Source organism: Lygodium microphyllum, chromosome 11, assembly GCF_053477565.2.
Source record: "Lygodium microphyllum isolate KBCC chromosome 11, Lygodium_microphyllum_v1.1.10, whole genome shotgun sequence".
NCBI lineage: Eukaryota > Viridiplantae > Streptophyta > Polypodiopsida > Schizaeales > Lygodiaceae > Lygodium > Lygodium microphyllum.
In genome coordinates, this window is record NC_141145.1 from 155,073,552 (window position 1) to 155,088,749 (window position 15,198).

Consider the following 15,198-nt stretch of genomic DNA (forward strand, 5'->3'; position numbering starts at 1 on the left):
GGAACATGAGACGGTGGTGATAGGGTTAGGAAACAATTACGACTAAGGTACCGCGTGCGCCATGCAAAGCAGCCACAAATAAGAGGTGAATTTTGTGAGGACCTATTCAGCAACATTAAAGCCTGCACTGAAATACTAGGTCCTATTTCAGTCCCATGGCTCTTATTGATACATTCCTAGTAAGGAAGACACAGATACGTGCTTTGACTCACAATTCTGAAAAACTTAGATGGACAAAACTACTTGCAGGAATTGAATTTGAATAGGATTCTTCGAGAGATTTTGATGCAGACGTGTAGCTCTTATCTTAGTGCAAAGAGTGTAGACAGTAGGTTTATAAGGGCACATGTCCATTCAATGTCAGTCCTGCTAAGGGCCAGCTCGAAAGTCCTTGTGGTTGTGTCCTAATCATTATTGAACATGAAAGAAGTTGCCTTAGTAATTGTTGCAATATTGTTCATAGTTAGCCCTTGCAGTAGTCGATCATTTTATCCACTTAATTAACCTGTTGTTTTCTTCGACCTTTCTTGTGCTTTATTGAACAATTCTGCAGTAGTTATCTGCTCGCTTGGCCAGAACATTAAAATTTACAAAACACAAAAGTAGAGAAAATAACTAGATAAGAAAATTATGAACATATTGCCCAATAGCCCTCTACAAAATGTCTAACATTAATATCCTAACTAATGTTGTCAATCCAATTAAAGTGCTGCATAGCCCTATAGCTCTCTGTCACCAAAGTGGTTTTGTACCATCTGGCAAAATCAATTGGCCCCAGCATATACTGGCACATGGTGTATAAATTTTCCTCTTTAAGAGATGCTAGAAAGAGTGTCCATTCTTTACCTTCTTTTCTGCACTGGGACCACATCGACCAAGAATAAGTCGATCGGTTTTCTCATCAGCCACAAACCTCATCTTTGAAGGGAATGCACAAGGCTTTAGGCAGCCAGACAGTTTGGTGTGAGGAATACTGAACATCTGCATATCTAGCTGTCCCATATATTATAGGAAGACAAAATTGGCTTCCTAAAATTTTGTCAAGTTCTGACTAGAAGGCAGAGACTTGGTTATGATGTTTGCTAATGTGAGGGTTATGCCATTGTTTTGAAACATGGTGCTGCTTTTGATCTGTCTCCCAGCTTATATGGCTTGCGCACACACAGGCAGTTTCCTTGTCTATTGCTGTATATGCCCAATAGTTTTGCCAATAATGGACTTTACACGAAGTTTCCTTCAAAATCTTCACGCTTGCGCTACCTGAGAGAGACAGTAATGATGAACCAGTTTTTTCTGCAACTGTATTTGTGCTTCTTTTAGGCCTGCTTTCCTCAGGTAAAATGTCTCCTGTGTCTTAAAACAGCTCTCTTTACCACCATAAAACAATTGTGGACAACACTTATTGTAATACATCCCTCCACGCTATCTTGTACTGAGAAGCTTCGAAGTTTTTACTCACCTTACTCTAAAACATAATGCTGCCCCATTAGCCAGTATTTTGCATACCAGCAGCTATTCCCTTCATTGTAAGAATCACAGTGTCCTCGACGCCAGGAGCATACTCAGTGGTGGTGTTCAGTGACACTAGCTCAGCAGCAGAGCTTCTGGACTTTACCGGTGAAGACAGGGGTCCAAAGTGTCCATCCCGCATCTGTCTTAAAGTGTATGCCTGATGTATATTTAATGTAGTAATATATGGATCTCGTAAGATCAGTCGCTGCTTCAAATAAGGATTCCCTTCAAGTAAATCAGCATGCCCTGCTACCTGGAGCAGCAAAGCACCAACAGCTTTGTTAATTATGCCCTTAATCCAGTTGACCTTGATCCAGTTTTTTAAGTAAGACCTTAATGTTCCAAAGTGCAAGCCTGAGAAGACTCAGCATTTGACCAAACAAGTACCTTCAAGAGCAGTTCTTTTGTCTCTTCATACTTCCTTCGTAAAATTTCTCCAAAAAACTTGAGTTCATCATTGACAAGAAGCTGATCATAAAGAGCAGCAATTCGAGGATCTCCTTTCGCAAAAACCATTTCTACCAAATCAATTGTAACTCTGAAAAAAGGCCACTCCTTGTACATTTCCTGAAGTACTTGCAGATTGTGTGGATCTTTCTCTAGAACTGACTTGAAAGCTGCACCAAAGCCTAGCCAGACAGGAAGATGGAATCTCGTCTGTGTCCAAGCAAAAATCCATGGAATAGCACGCAAAGACTCAATGCCTCCAGAAGGTTTTCTTTTTGATGGTCGACTTCCAATGTTCATGCGTCCATATTCAAGCACAGGTGTCGCCTGAAAGGGGAAACAAATCCTTTTGTTGCAATGTTATATAAAATTACGAAATGTGGCAGAGAGAATTAGTACAGTAACTAATGCAAGAGTTTAAAGTTGAGCCTTACTAGGTGGAAATACTCCATAAACCTTGGTTCTTTGAAGACTATTGACCTGTATTCCTCTGTTGAGGCCAAAGCCATTTCATCCATTAGAGATCGCCACACTTGTTTAGGTTTCACAGGAGGATGCATCCCATGTTCCAGTGTGGCAGCAGTAAACCGCTGTAAAGTACGAAAACAAAGTTGCTCTTCACCAAACGACTGTTCAATTACCTCCCCCTGAATAGTTACACGTAACGAGCCATGAATTGTATCAGGAGGCTGAGACAAAATAGCAAGATGTGTGGGACCCCCACCACGTCCAACTGTGCCACCACGCCCATGAAATATATTCAGCTTGACACCATACTGTTTTGCCACTGTGATAAGATCCTCTTGGCTTTTGAATAACTGCCAGGCAGCTGATAGACGACCTGCATCCTTCCCTGAATCCGAGTACCCAATCATGACTTCTTGTTTGCCATCTATTCGATTTCGATACCAGTCAATTGAGAACAGCCGAGATAGAGCAGCAGGTGCAGACTCTAGGTCAGCAAGCTTCTCAAATAAAGGGACAACTCTCAAAGGATGACTGACCTTGCACTCCCGTTGCAAGAGCTCAACTGATAATACATCAGAAGGAGTCATGGCCATGGATATAATATATGCCCCAAAAGAATCTGGAGGCAGCTCTGATATCACATGGAATGTATTGAGAACGTCACTAATTTCATCAGTTTTTGGTAGATCAGCACCAAAAAGAGGGCGTTTCCCCTTAAGTTCTGACAATAACCACTGCTGCCTTTGCTCTTCTGACCATTGCTTGTAAGATCCAATCCCTAAATGGGTCGTTATGGCATTCATTACATCTGTATGCCTGTCAGACTCTTGTCGGATGTCTAACTTCACCAGACTTAAACCAAAGCATGAGACTTGGCGCATGAAATCAAGAAGGCTTCCATCTGCAATGGGTCTGTCTCCAGTTGAACAGAGGGACCGGTAACACAACTCCAAAGGTTCAAGAATCTGAGTAAATATTCCAAATATATTAAATGACATAGGCTGTACTCAAAAATTGCTTGCCAACAACTAAGGATTGAACTAACATCCAAAGTCATCTAGCTTAAAATAAACCTGATCAACCGAGGTGAAGGTGTCCTCTTCGTGTATGTCTGACTTGCCAACCGAAAGCATATCACGCATACGCTCTCTAGTATTGTAGAGTTTGTCTCTCACACTTCCCAACACAACTCGAAATGGTTCATTGGGGGGTATTGGCTTCCAGAATTCTGTGGATGGTGCATGAGATTGTCAGGACTTTAAAAATATTGCATCTAAAGGAACAATAAACCCCACTAGTGCATTGAGAAGGGATACAAATCGGATTAGCCAAGTGTTGTGAATCATACCCATATAGTGTTTTGCATCTTTTCGATATGATGCCTCAATTTGCCGAACTCTTGCCCTAAGCTCGTCACTGCAGCGCCACATGGACAGCTGCAAACAATGCAATTCCTAGTGAGTGAGTAAAAACTGAACATAATAGTCATAAATGTATCTGGATTTTGTGTTTGACACAAAATTTGATGACATGAATTGAAAGCAGCACAGCAAATACACCGTTCCATGGCTTGAACTCTATGATTAGGAGTGCTCAGTGATGGTAAATAAAGTTGCAGTTTCTATGGGAATAAGACATGTTTGCAGAAATCTGTGGAGTTGGCATTTAAGCTGTACACTTCACAAGCTTGGCCTGTTTAAAGTAGACACTATAGACTCCCAAGAAAGAGGTATCTGAGACATTACAAGTTAGATGTGTGTTGCTCATGCAAGCCAAGCTTTTCATGATAGCCATGCAAAATACTCCTTAGAAGAGCACCAACTCTGATACCATGTGAAGATACACTAGGGTTTCCAAAGAAAAAACAGGGTGGGTGTGTTAACATGGCTCACACACAGTGACCTCAGACAAGAGAGTTAAAAGAAGCAAAAGAATCTGATAAACAAATGCACTAATGAAATGAATGAAAAAGGTAGCAATGTGTGGGTACTCAAGGAGTGCACCTGTCCAACGACCATTCTCTCTCATAGGAGCGCGCTGAGGGAGGTGCTGGAGAGTGTCACCCTCCATGTGTGGATCTAGAGTGCAGCCAAACCACTAATGAAGATGTGAATGCAGAGGATTGGAGCTGAGGGTGATGAAATGTAGCAGCTAAGGGTCATCCAATGATGATGTTTCAATTAGAGAGCATTGTTGTCCCAAACACAGCAATGGATGTCCTTTCTACCAATAATGGGTTTTAAGTTTACTGTTTGAGGCCAAGGGCACCCAATGTGAATGTCAAGTTTGGCTAGAGCCTAGCAGATTTCTTTCTCACCCAACAAGTGCAAAGGGTTTTGTTGTGAGCAGGAGAGCACTCCTACCCCTTCTTACAATTGAACCTCTTTCTCTTTAACCTTTCCCTCCACCACATCACAATTCATCATGAGCCAGCTTGGCTCCTACTAAGCTAAACCTAGTGGCGTTGGTTTCTAGCCAAGGACATGCACTTTTCTCATTCAAAGAGAGAGACAAGAAACATATATTTGGATGTATCGCACGGCTGAAATGGAGGGTTATTTCAAGACCTGCTGTAAATACCAAAACTTTAAACATCTGTTCATAACTGACCTCAAACATCAAATCCTCTATTTGTGAAAAATACAGGTTTGCAGCCATTAGCCTTGCTAGCAAACATACATCCCTTGTAACCTCTGGTGTAACTCGAGGATTCCCTGAAAAATCAAGATACTAAATGCTTAATGATAAACCTTGTTTGGAAGAGCAAAAAACTAGCAAATGGGCAAATGATAAACATGCAGTAAGGACCTACCATCTCTGTCTCCTCCCATCCAAGATGAGAACTGTATAAGAGGCACATTATAAGGCAACCTTTCGTCCACTCCAATGTTGCTAAGTGCAGTATCTACACGCCGTAAAAACTTGGGCAGCCCATTCCATATTGTTTCATGGAAATAACTCATTCCAGCACGCATTTCATCTTGTGGAGCAGGGGGTGTGCGTCGAATTTCATCAGTTCTAAATGCTGCATGAATCTATTACAGTGAACAGTTCAAGAGGTGACTTAGAATCACTTGAGTTTGAAGGATGTATTAAAAATCTTCAGAATTTCTTCAACTATGTCAAACACAGATCAGGAAAAGATTGTTTGCCTGACTTTAATAGACATAACTTACTTCTCTTTGCAATGCTTCATCAAGCTCCCGCTTTTCATCAGGAGTAATGCCTGGTTGATACAATTGTGATAAACAGGTCCGGATCCTAAATAAAAAGTGCAGCAATGTCAGCCTTAAAAGAAAATAAAGTCAAAGATATATTCATTGACACAACCTGTATGTTTCCAACAATGAGGTTGCTTTCAATATGATTGCAGCCAAGGATATAAGACCTATAACACATCAGGTAATTTGATTTGCAGACCAACAGGAGGTAGCAGCCATCAGGGGAATGGTAGGGTTTCCTATATTAAAGCAATGCCTCCCCTCTTCCCCCCCACACCAAAAAAAGGGGGGGAAGAAGGGTCTTTCATTGTGCAAACTTAGCAATTTGTAAACAAAAGTCAAATCTTAATAAGCTAATAACCGCATCAACCTCATGTAAGACCATTCCGTTTTTCAAAGTCTGAGGACACATTTTGGTATGCACTGTTGCCACTTTCCGTGTGGATCTGTTTCCTATTGCAAATTCCAAATAGCAGTGTGCCTTTGGTCCTAGGGTCATTACCTGTTCCCTATTGCAAGGTCCAAATAACAGAGCATCTTTCATTCTAGATTCAGAATACAGTTTATACTTTTAGAATTCTTCCAATAATACACGACCTGCATTACTGTCAGTGCTCCATTGTTCTAGTCAATTTAGACACCCATCCTTTAGCTCAGTATGGGACCTTGAAGTACATGGAGAAGTCTTGTAAACAATAACATTAACTTTTTTCCTCATAATATGCTCCACATTTGATGACCTTGGGTATGCTGACATGACTCTCTTTCAAGGCCCCAAAAAATGAGTTCAATATCAGTTATTCCCCTAAGGAACAACCGATTGGTTCCTCACCCACAAAGAAAGACATAGCCATGATATAAAGTGAGCAATGCATATGTTTCCAAGTGATGAAAGAAACAAGTCTATGTTGAGGATCATTGAGACTAGCGTAGAAAAACACCAACAGTTTAAAAACATAGCTGCATGCAGTCTGGTGCATGTGTGGCTCTTTCTGTGTGTCTGTCCTCTCGCATAGCTCCCGATCTTTGGTCATTTTAATAGTTTCTCATCTCCTGTTCTGTGTGTGTAGCATGCATGCACACATTAAGAACCCTGGGGATAATACAATCTTTTCAACCAAGTGAGGTACTGACGTGCTGATAAGATAGGTTGAAGAGGACAGCCAGCAGAGCAGGCAAGTTTTTTCTTGACTTACCATCCATGCTTTTGAAGTAATGACCTTCGAACAGATTGTGTAGGATGAGCTGTTAAAACCAAGTCCACTGTTTGATTTGTCAAAGCCTCATAAATCTGCTTTGGCGTCTTGTGTAGCTCATATACCAGCCTTCTAAAGGTCTCATCAATGTCTGATTCTGTCAGTGCACAGTTCTCATCCCCAATATCACCAGTTTTATGCTTCAAGCGTCTCCGATGAGCTATTTGCACTTCCTCTGCAAGGTTTGCTAAGTTCAGCATGTGAGAAAAGGAGCTAGAAACCACAATGGAATTTCCTGGTTCCAGGCTGTTCAAAACTGTGCCTAATTCATTGAGCTTTTCTGGATCACAATGGCCTTCTGGATTACTATACTCTCCTGCAAGTTCATAACACTTCTGAACCTGCACAGTATTCAAGAAACATGGACAAAATCAAGGACAGAAGTTTTGATGCTGCGATTAGAAGTAGACAACTATAGTTTACTGGAAATCCAAAGACATCCCCTAGCCAGACTGATTACCGTCTCCTTCATGTCTTCCCCGTGTAAATCCTGAAGAACATCCAAGAAGCGATCGAGTAAAAGTGCATCATACTCTACAAGCTTATCGTCTTCAGACACTCTCTCTGGAACTAACTGACGCATATGTGCATCAAGGGACTTCGCAGAAAGTAAGGACTTCGTAGCCACTTGCTTCATGTCCAACGATGCCAAAAATGATTGTGAAGAACGGGTGTTCAAATGCACAAAATGGAAAACGCTTCAAGTGGATATGAAACGTGCACTAGATGCTGGTAAACTATTAAGCTTTGATGGTAGAATCTCACACCCGATTAGCAGCGTCGCGCAACCTGTAATTAAAGGCAATAGCCACCAGATCAACAGATGTTGATCAAATAAGCGTAACAGACGCACATTCCTGCATGCAAGCACGATTGGTTTATAAACATCCTTCTGGTTGCAGCCTGCAAGCAAACGTGCAGTACAATATCTTATCTTTACACACATGACCAAGCGATCTCCCTCACTTATATACCACCTTCCCCAAGTGCAGGCAGTATCATGCGATGATTATTGATTGTCCCTTACGAAATGGAGATTACGGGAACAGATTGGACACCATACACACTTGTCATCATCATCGAGCTGTAATTCCGGCACTCTTCTTGCTCTTCTTCTTGGTATAGTATTTGAAGCAATCTCGCATGTCCTCTTCGGCCCGAACAGTCTATCTAGTATGACAATAAACAGGAATCTTGAACTTTTCTCAAGCAACCATGTGACGTCGACGTCTTCTTCTTCTTCTTCTTCGTCCCTCGTTGTTGCTTCTCGCGGCTGCCTATCTAGCGGATTATTACTGATAAAGCCATGGTAAAATAGAAAGGTATTAGTGCTCAGGCATTCCCTTTCTTTCTCACATGGGGTGGGGGGGGCGGTCGCCCAAATTTTACAATCTTGTCCTCGTCAATGCGGTGTGAAACAGCTCTACGATGCCAGAATATCCATCTACGTATTCCCTTTTAAAAACTACAAAGGTAACCGGGGACCCAAAGGTCAACTCCCGTCATTCATTCTTTATTGTTTCGAAATTCGTTCGATTAGACGATTTGCCTCTCCTTGATGGGAACTGGTTGCGACTCACATAACCTTCTTGATCAATTATGCGTTTGGGCCATGAGAAAAGTTGATCCACTAACTTAAGCCTTAGTAGGCCCATATGCACACCTCGTCTTGGCCGCTTTTGTCATCTCAGTCTTAAGAGACTTGTCACGCCTCCCTTGTTAGGGCAGCGTCACACGAGGCCTTGGCCTTACAGTTTCCTTGCTTAGTAAATGTACATGAGACATTTAAACCTAGAAATAATGGTTCTATCCATGATGTAGCCTTAAAGACTATGTGATTCCTTGATTCGCAAATAACTTAGAGGTACAACTCTCTTACGATGCTCCATACATCTGAAAACCTTTGGCTCATACTCCCTTCATGCCCAACAAAACTTGCTCCCATGTTAAGCACTCATGCAAGCTAGCAACCTTTCACCAATGGTTAGTTCAAGAAAAGCACAATTTTCTAGAGTGCAAACTCAAGTGCCAACTCCTAAGAAAGATATAACACACGAGACATTCAAGAAATGTAATGAATGCTTGTTTAATTTATTAAGAAACATATGTGACGGACGTTGTACGGTACAAAATGTTCACTTTAAAGTCGATGTTAGCTTATGTATTTGACACGAAGCCCAAAATAAACAAAGTGCTTTCTCTTCACATGGAAAGTTAAGACCATCAAACACAACCATGTGTAATTATCAAGGAGATCCAAAAGAAAAGTAACAAAACACCAAACATAAAACCGCGAACATAAAACCATCAACCAAGTAGGGTTCAAAAATGTATATTGCACAATTCCAACCACTAAAATGTATATTGCACAATTCCAACCACTGTCCTTGAAGTCTAGAAACAACTACACTTGCTAGGTTTGCTTGCCCTCAAAGTAGGATTTAAAGATGCAATTGCACGCTCCAACTCCTACCCTTAAAGTAGGATTGTTAAATCAAGATGTGATTGCCATATTACCCTTTGAGAAGGATATTTAAACTAAGAAGTTTCTAAAGACATAATTACCCACTTCTAATCACAACCCTTGATTGGAAATAACTTGCATTGTTAAAACAAGTTAGTTGGTCCATGAGACTTGGATAATGGGTTAAATATGAAATCGCCATTGCAAGCTCCTCGAGCCATGCACTAATAAATCAACAATGAAGTGTTGTGCCTATTAGTTGAACTTGCATTCTTTTGTATGAAATCCATCCAACGCTCATTGGATACTTCTACCTTGCTCACAATAGCAATTTTCTATGAACATGATTATATAAACCATGTTTGATTTATGTTTGTGTTGCATGAGCTACTAAAACCTTCAAAGAGCTATGTTAATGATTGAAAATCCAAGCTTTTGAACATTCTCTCCTTAACTTCTTTAGATCTTATGTAAATTTCCATTTGGATATTAAATCACAAAACATTCACATAACCATTTAAACAACTTAAGATATGAGCTTTCGAACGTTCTCTTCTAAACTTCTTTAGCTCTTAAATACATCGGCTTTTCTTGTAGGTTTCAAGCACACGTATTCATGTTTGTGTTCAAGTTTGTATTTGTCCTTCAAATATAAATGATCATTTTGATTTTGTTTTGTCTCCTAAGGTAGCATGGCTCCATGATTAAGATCACTTTTTTAAAAATGGAAAAGGAATTAAACAATAAGTGAATAAGGGGTTTATGGCATCATTATCTCAAGAATACATTATAGCTTTTTACTACACCATAATACAAAATATTCCCAACATGTTGTGCAAGGCTTTTTTAGCACTAGCATTATTTCAAGCACATAGTATTATTGATATTCTCTTAGCCCATCATGTGTTTTAAACTCTAAGAGTCTCTATTACTTGAAAATATAAGTAATGATGAAAATACTTTTCCAAGGTATCAATATGGAAAGAAAGTTACTCGAATCTTAGGGTGTCTTCTCTCCTCATTTTGTGCCAACGCACATGTGAGTGATTAAAAGTACCAAAATGCAAAAAGCATTAGACTTGAGTCAAAAGAGTGCCTCTCTTCTTGTTTCACTTATTATTTCCTAATTTCTTTCATAGCTTGGTTTTCTCCATGCCCACAAATGCAATAAGAAGGAGACCTTACAACAATACAAACATGGTCTTACAATGACTCGTTTGTGGTGTATGATGATAATGAGTAGATAACATGCTCATCCACATATTCCAACTAAATTACATCAAGTGATTCTCATTGCTTTCATTACTTCCTCTACATAAGTATGATAAGTACATGAAATTGGAACACCATGTGTGCAAGTTGCATTTATTAAGGAACCATTCCCAATAGTGAATGCTAACTAGAGGCTTACAAACATCTAAACTATTGTACATATGTCTTTAGCTTCTTTTGAGAATGGATTAGAGGGATGTAAGAAGGGATGGGAAGGGATGGCATACAACGTTCAATTGGGATCTCAAATAAGATATTACTTATCTTTTATATCAAAACATCCCAAATTAGTATGTAAATTTACAAAACAATGGTGGTTGAACCTCTACTTCCAAAACAATCTTACTTGTATTATATTCCAAAATGTGTCATGAGAAGCCATAAGATTTGCTAGCAATCATGCCTTAACAACAAATATTCAAAATACATTATTCATTTCGATTGTTTATGTTTTATAAATTATATATGAATACTTTCTACTTTTTGCTTCCCAAATACTCATTGGAGATTATCATAAGTGGGTAAAGGCATTGTAAATTATGATGCTCAAGTCCACAAAGTTTTGAGTTTCTTTAGTGATAATCCCTATTCTTGGAATATCAACGTTTTATCCTCTCCTCCTTCACACGTTGTTTGCTCTCAGATTCCATAAGTATTGGCAAACAAATATTAAATATTAAGGTTATAACCTTTCTTGAATGTGTCTTATGTGTCACACCTTTAATGCAACCAAAACTTCTCTCTCTTTCTTCTCTATATATGTGTGTGTATGCCCATATTTGGATGCATGGGCACATGCATACACAAATGCATGCACATATATCTCATATGCATTTCCTCTCCTTCCCGTACACATCCATAATCAATGTGAAGGCATCCACATTCAATAAATATATATTGCTTGTTTAATGTGCCCAAGAGGCCTCTATAACCTTACCTAGTAATATTTTTAGCATATCCTCAATGGATGCTATTAAATTTTATGAAAATATTCCGCATCATGGCAACTTTGGGCTACTTTCCGTTATGCAACTCAACAACAAGGCCTTTTAGGCATCCACATTCAATCGATGTATTAGCTTGTTGAATATGCCCAAGATGCCTCTGTTATCTTGCATAGTAATATTTTTAGCATATCCTCAATTGACATTACTCGGTTTTATGAAAATATTCTTCATCATGCAACTTTGGGCTACTTTCCACTATTGGACAAATCACATCAAGGGTGTTCTCCTTCAAGAATATTCCTTCATCACTATGGCCATAGTTACAAAGAAGCATCTTAGACTAATAGCTACAAAAAAGGATCATTCACCTTTCATTGCAAGAGTGCCTTCAATGTACTTTGTGGACTATAGAAGACGCTATAACAACCCTGGTTGGTACCACCAAAAGCCAATATTATGGCATCCCCATGGAACTCATGTGCTCTCCTATTTGCTATAATTTATATATTTTCTTTTTTGGAGAAAAATTCTACAAAAGATTGGGACTCACATAAAGATTTGATATCCTTGACAATTTTCATGCAACTTAGGTATTATGATGAATAATTTTCATATAGTTTAGGTATTATGATGAATACTATTAGTTAATGTGCCAAACCCTACCATAGCCTTTAGTAAAGATACCAATTCCATATTTTCCATCTATGCCAATAGGGCACCTTTAATGTTCAACTTCTCAAATAACCTTGTTTTCTAAATGAATTCATGCCACTTTATCTCGCACTCCTAGACTTTCTCAACATAGAATTTGCATGCACAATGGAGTCTCACATCATTCGAGCACATGATAAGAAGGAATGACTTCCTTTCAAAAGTATCAAAATTTGTATTAGATTTAGACACATAGGTAGCAATCATCCATCTACTTAGTCCCATAAAATCATTCTCTCTCAAGTTGTACATATTCTCTATTCCAACAAGCACATACACATTGTGGGCATATCTATTTGCATATTAGTACATCGTTTTACACAAATTGTTTTTGAATAAGCTCATCATTGGAGACTTTTCAAATTATGTTAACAAACTATTATCTCCTACTAAAATAGAATCTTTATGAACTGCAATCACTGTTATGGAGGTAGGCTTTGCCTATACTAAGGGATCACACAAAGAATAGGTGGTGGGCCCTTTGATTACCACCACACATTCATGTGCCAAATTATATGGGAAGTAATGGTGCATTTCTTCTAGCACCATTTAGTTACATGTCCTGCTAGCTACCAACCACAACGTGTCCCCTCAAATGTGGTAGTCATATATGGGTTCAAAGAGACTATTTGTGTGAGTACTACATTCTAAGGAACTATGGCCTATCCTAGCTTAGAAATGGAATGATCAACATGAGCACACTAGTATGAGTCATCTAGAGGCAGGCAACATAGGAGCATTCATTGTAGCAATCAAAGAATCCCACTCCCCATCTTCTACTCAGAATGGCTCCAAGGATCAATACCTTCAAATGCCCTAAGATACCATGTTGAGATTTGAAAAGAGTAGTGAGAGAAGAGTAGTATGCATAATAGAAATGAATCAAAAGAGTGCAAATTTTATCATTTATTCAAAAAGAGCGAGGCTTTATAAAGGCATTACAATAATGGTTTGTCTGAGTGGTTTTGATAGCTAATGTTTCACCTAGTGGTATTTAGGTGAATCTTCTAAAAGATGAATAAAAATAACTACATGCATTGAGGAGCGCCCTCTCAATGTATGGGGGGAGATTGTACCCTATTTGTACCATGTTCTCTTCTTCATTTTTTTCTCTCTATTTCTTTTGTGCTCTATCTCAATTTGTGCATTTGGTTATTAGTTTGTGGTTTGATTTCTCTAACAAATATAATAATCGTAAGCTAATGTGTCTCGTGCAGAAGTCCCCATACATAGCATGGGTTTAATATTTCAAGGGGGAGAGACATAGACAAAGAGATAGAGAGGGATAGAGATCCCCTATCCCGATAATGAGTAGGACTAGATGCATATTCTTGCTACCTTGGATTTACCATTCATCAAAGAAAGGGAATACAAGGAAGCTTGAAAGTAAATGAGCCAATGGAGTGAAGGACCTACTACACAAGTGATTGGGCCTAGCATTAGCAATCTCACAATACATGTTCTCATGATGAGCCCAAAACCATCTCAACCTAGGGCAAAGGGGTATGATGTCCTAGCAACAACCTAGAGCTTAAGAAAATCCTTACCCAATGGCAAGGGTGGTTAAATGACAATGCTAAAGCTAAGCGTCTCCCACTCCTCTTTTATATTCTTTTGAACTCTGAGGAAAGTGGCAAATAGATTTTTTGGGACAAACATTCAAATTCTCAACTGATTACAATGTTAACTATGTTGATAAATGCATTCATCTACGATTAGCAAATGCACGAGTGATTACAATATTTAGTTCTAAAGAAACACTTTGAGCCTAGTTAGAGCACCCTTATGTCCCAATTCAAATAGTCATAAAAAGCAATTATGCTTTTGACCTGCCCTTGAATGACGAGGAGATGCTCCAATGATGGGAGTGGAAATGAACCAAGCTCACCATACATTGTTCAATCGTCATGGTAGCCTCATGGTGTCACTCATGGAGGAGGAAGATCTAGAGGATGACATATACAATGATGATGGAGAGTACTTCTTCTAAGATGAAAGAGAAGATGAAGAGGATGATGAATCTCTAGACTGTGACTCTAATGGTAAGACGATAGAGGGATGATAGAATAGATTTTAGCAAACCCCAAACCCAGGAAGGTTGACAAGTTGCTGCTAGATTCTAGAGTGGTGAGGATGAAGTCAAAGTTAGAATGGCTAGAGCACTTACGAGTCCTAGACCACAGACAATCAGGGTAACGATTGTGATTATAGAAGTGCTTTGTTGATTTGGTGAGCATAACATGGATTTTCTAATGAGTTTTGCTAGCAAGCAACTCATAGAAACCAAAATGAACTACTCCACAACTAAATGTGAAGGGCTAGGCATGATGTATGCAGTGAAGAAATTTTGTCACTACTTGCTCAGCACACCTTCACTTTCTTTGGAGGCCATCAAGCATTGTTGTACTTAGTGAACAAACCTTGTGCTGCTGGTCAAATTACTAGATGGCTACTTTTCTTACTTAAATTTGACTTCAATGTGGTCATGAGGAAAGGAGAGTAACACTATATATTGTATGTCCTGTGTATGCAGTGAAGAAATTTTCTCACTACTTGCTCAGCACACATTCACTTTCTTTGGAGACCATCAAGCATTGTTGTACTTAGTGAACAAACCTTGTGCTATTGGTCAAATTGCCAGAAGGCTACTTTTGTCACTTAAATTTGACTTCAATATGGTCATGAGTAAAGAAAAGTAACACTATATTGCTTATTGTATGTCCTATGTGACAAGTGGCAAATAGGTGATTGGGATCAATGATAATCTCCTCAACTCCCACTTGTTCAAAGTGCAATAAGAAGCACAATTTTCCAAACCAGTATAACCCCTTATTAGGAAAATATTGTTGTACAAATAATAGACAATGGCTTTGCTTGAACCCTTGATAAAGAAGAGACTC

The 15,198-nt window shown here is 39.1% G+C and overlaps 1 protein-coding gene across 8 annotated transcripts; it reads right to left on the bottom strand.

Annotated features, from left to right (window-relative positions):
• Nucleotides 1–616: 616 nt before the first annotated feature.
• LOC148029560 (phosphoenolpyruvate carboxylase-like) lies at nucleotides 617–8,261 on the bottom strand. 8 transcript variants are annotated; one of them, XM_087688428.1, is made up of 11 exons: nucleotides 7,972–8,261; nucleotides 7,365–7,693; nucleotides 6,845–7,245; nucleotides 5,604–5,688; nucleotides 5,240–5,462; nucleotides 5,038–5,141; nucleotides 3,776–3,863; nucleotides 3,501–3,655; nucleotides 2,394–3,392; nucleotides 1,900–2,286; nucleotides 617–1,765 (listed from the first exon to the last, which is right to left on the bottom strand). In XM_087688428.1, exons 2-11 carry the CDS (start codon nucleotides 7,539–7,541, stop codon nucleotides 1,487–1,489), a joined length of 2,898 nt encoding a protein of 965 aa, XP_087544554.1. In that variant the 5' UTR covers nucleotides 7,542–7,693; nucleotides 7,972–8,261; the 3' UTR covers nucleotides 617–1,486. The 8 variants fall into 8 exon arrangements, with proteins under 8 accessions (XP_087544554.1, XP_087544550.1, XP_087544549.1 ...); XM_087688424.1 differs by having other exon boundaries at nucleotides 7,365–7,761; XM_087688423.1 differs by having other exon boundaries at nucleotides 7,365–7,807.
• Between the last annotated feature and the right edge of the window lie 6,937 nt (nucleotides 8,262–15,198).

Bases quoted from the DNA above. Each gene is read 5' to 3' on its own strand.
- LOC148029560 (XM_087688428.1), bottom strand. From the start codon at position 7,541: ATGAAGCAAGTGGCTACGAAGTCCTTACTTTCTGCGAAGTCCCTTGAT. The intron at 7,246-7,364 runs GTAATCAGTCTG...AATACTGTGCAG, and splicing joins GGGAAGACATGAAGGAGACG to GTTCAGAAGTGTTATGAACT. The intron at 1,766-1,899 runs GTACTTGTTTGG...TTGCTGCTCCAG, and splicing joins CAAAAGAACTGCTCTTGAAG to GTAGCAGGGCATGCTGATTT.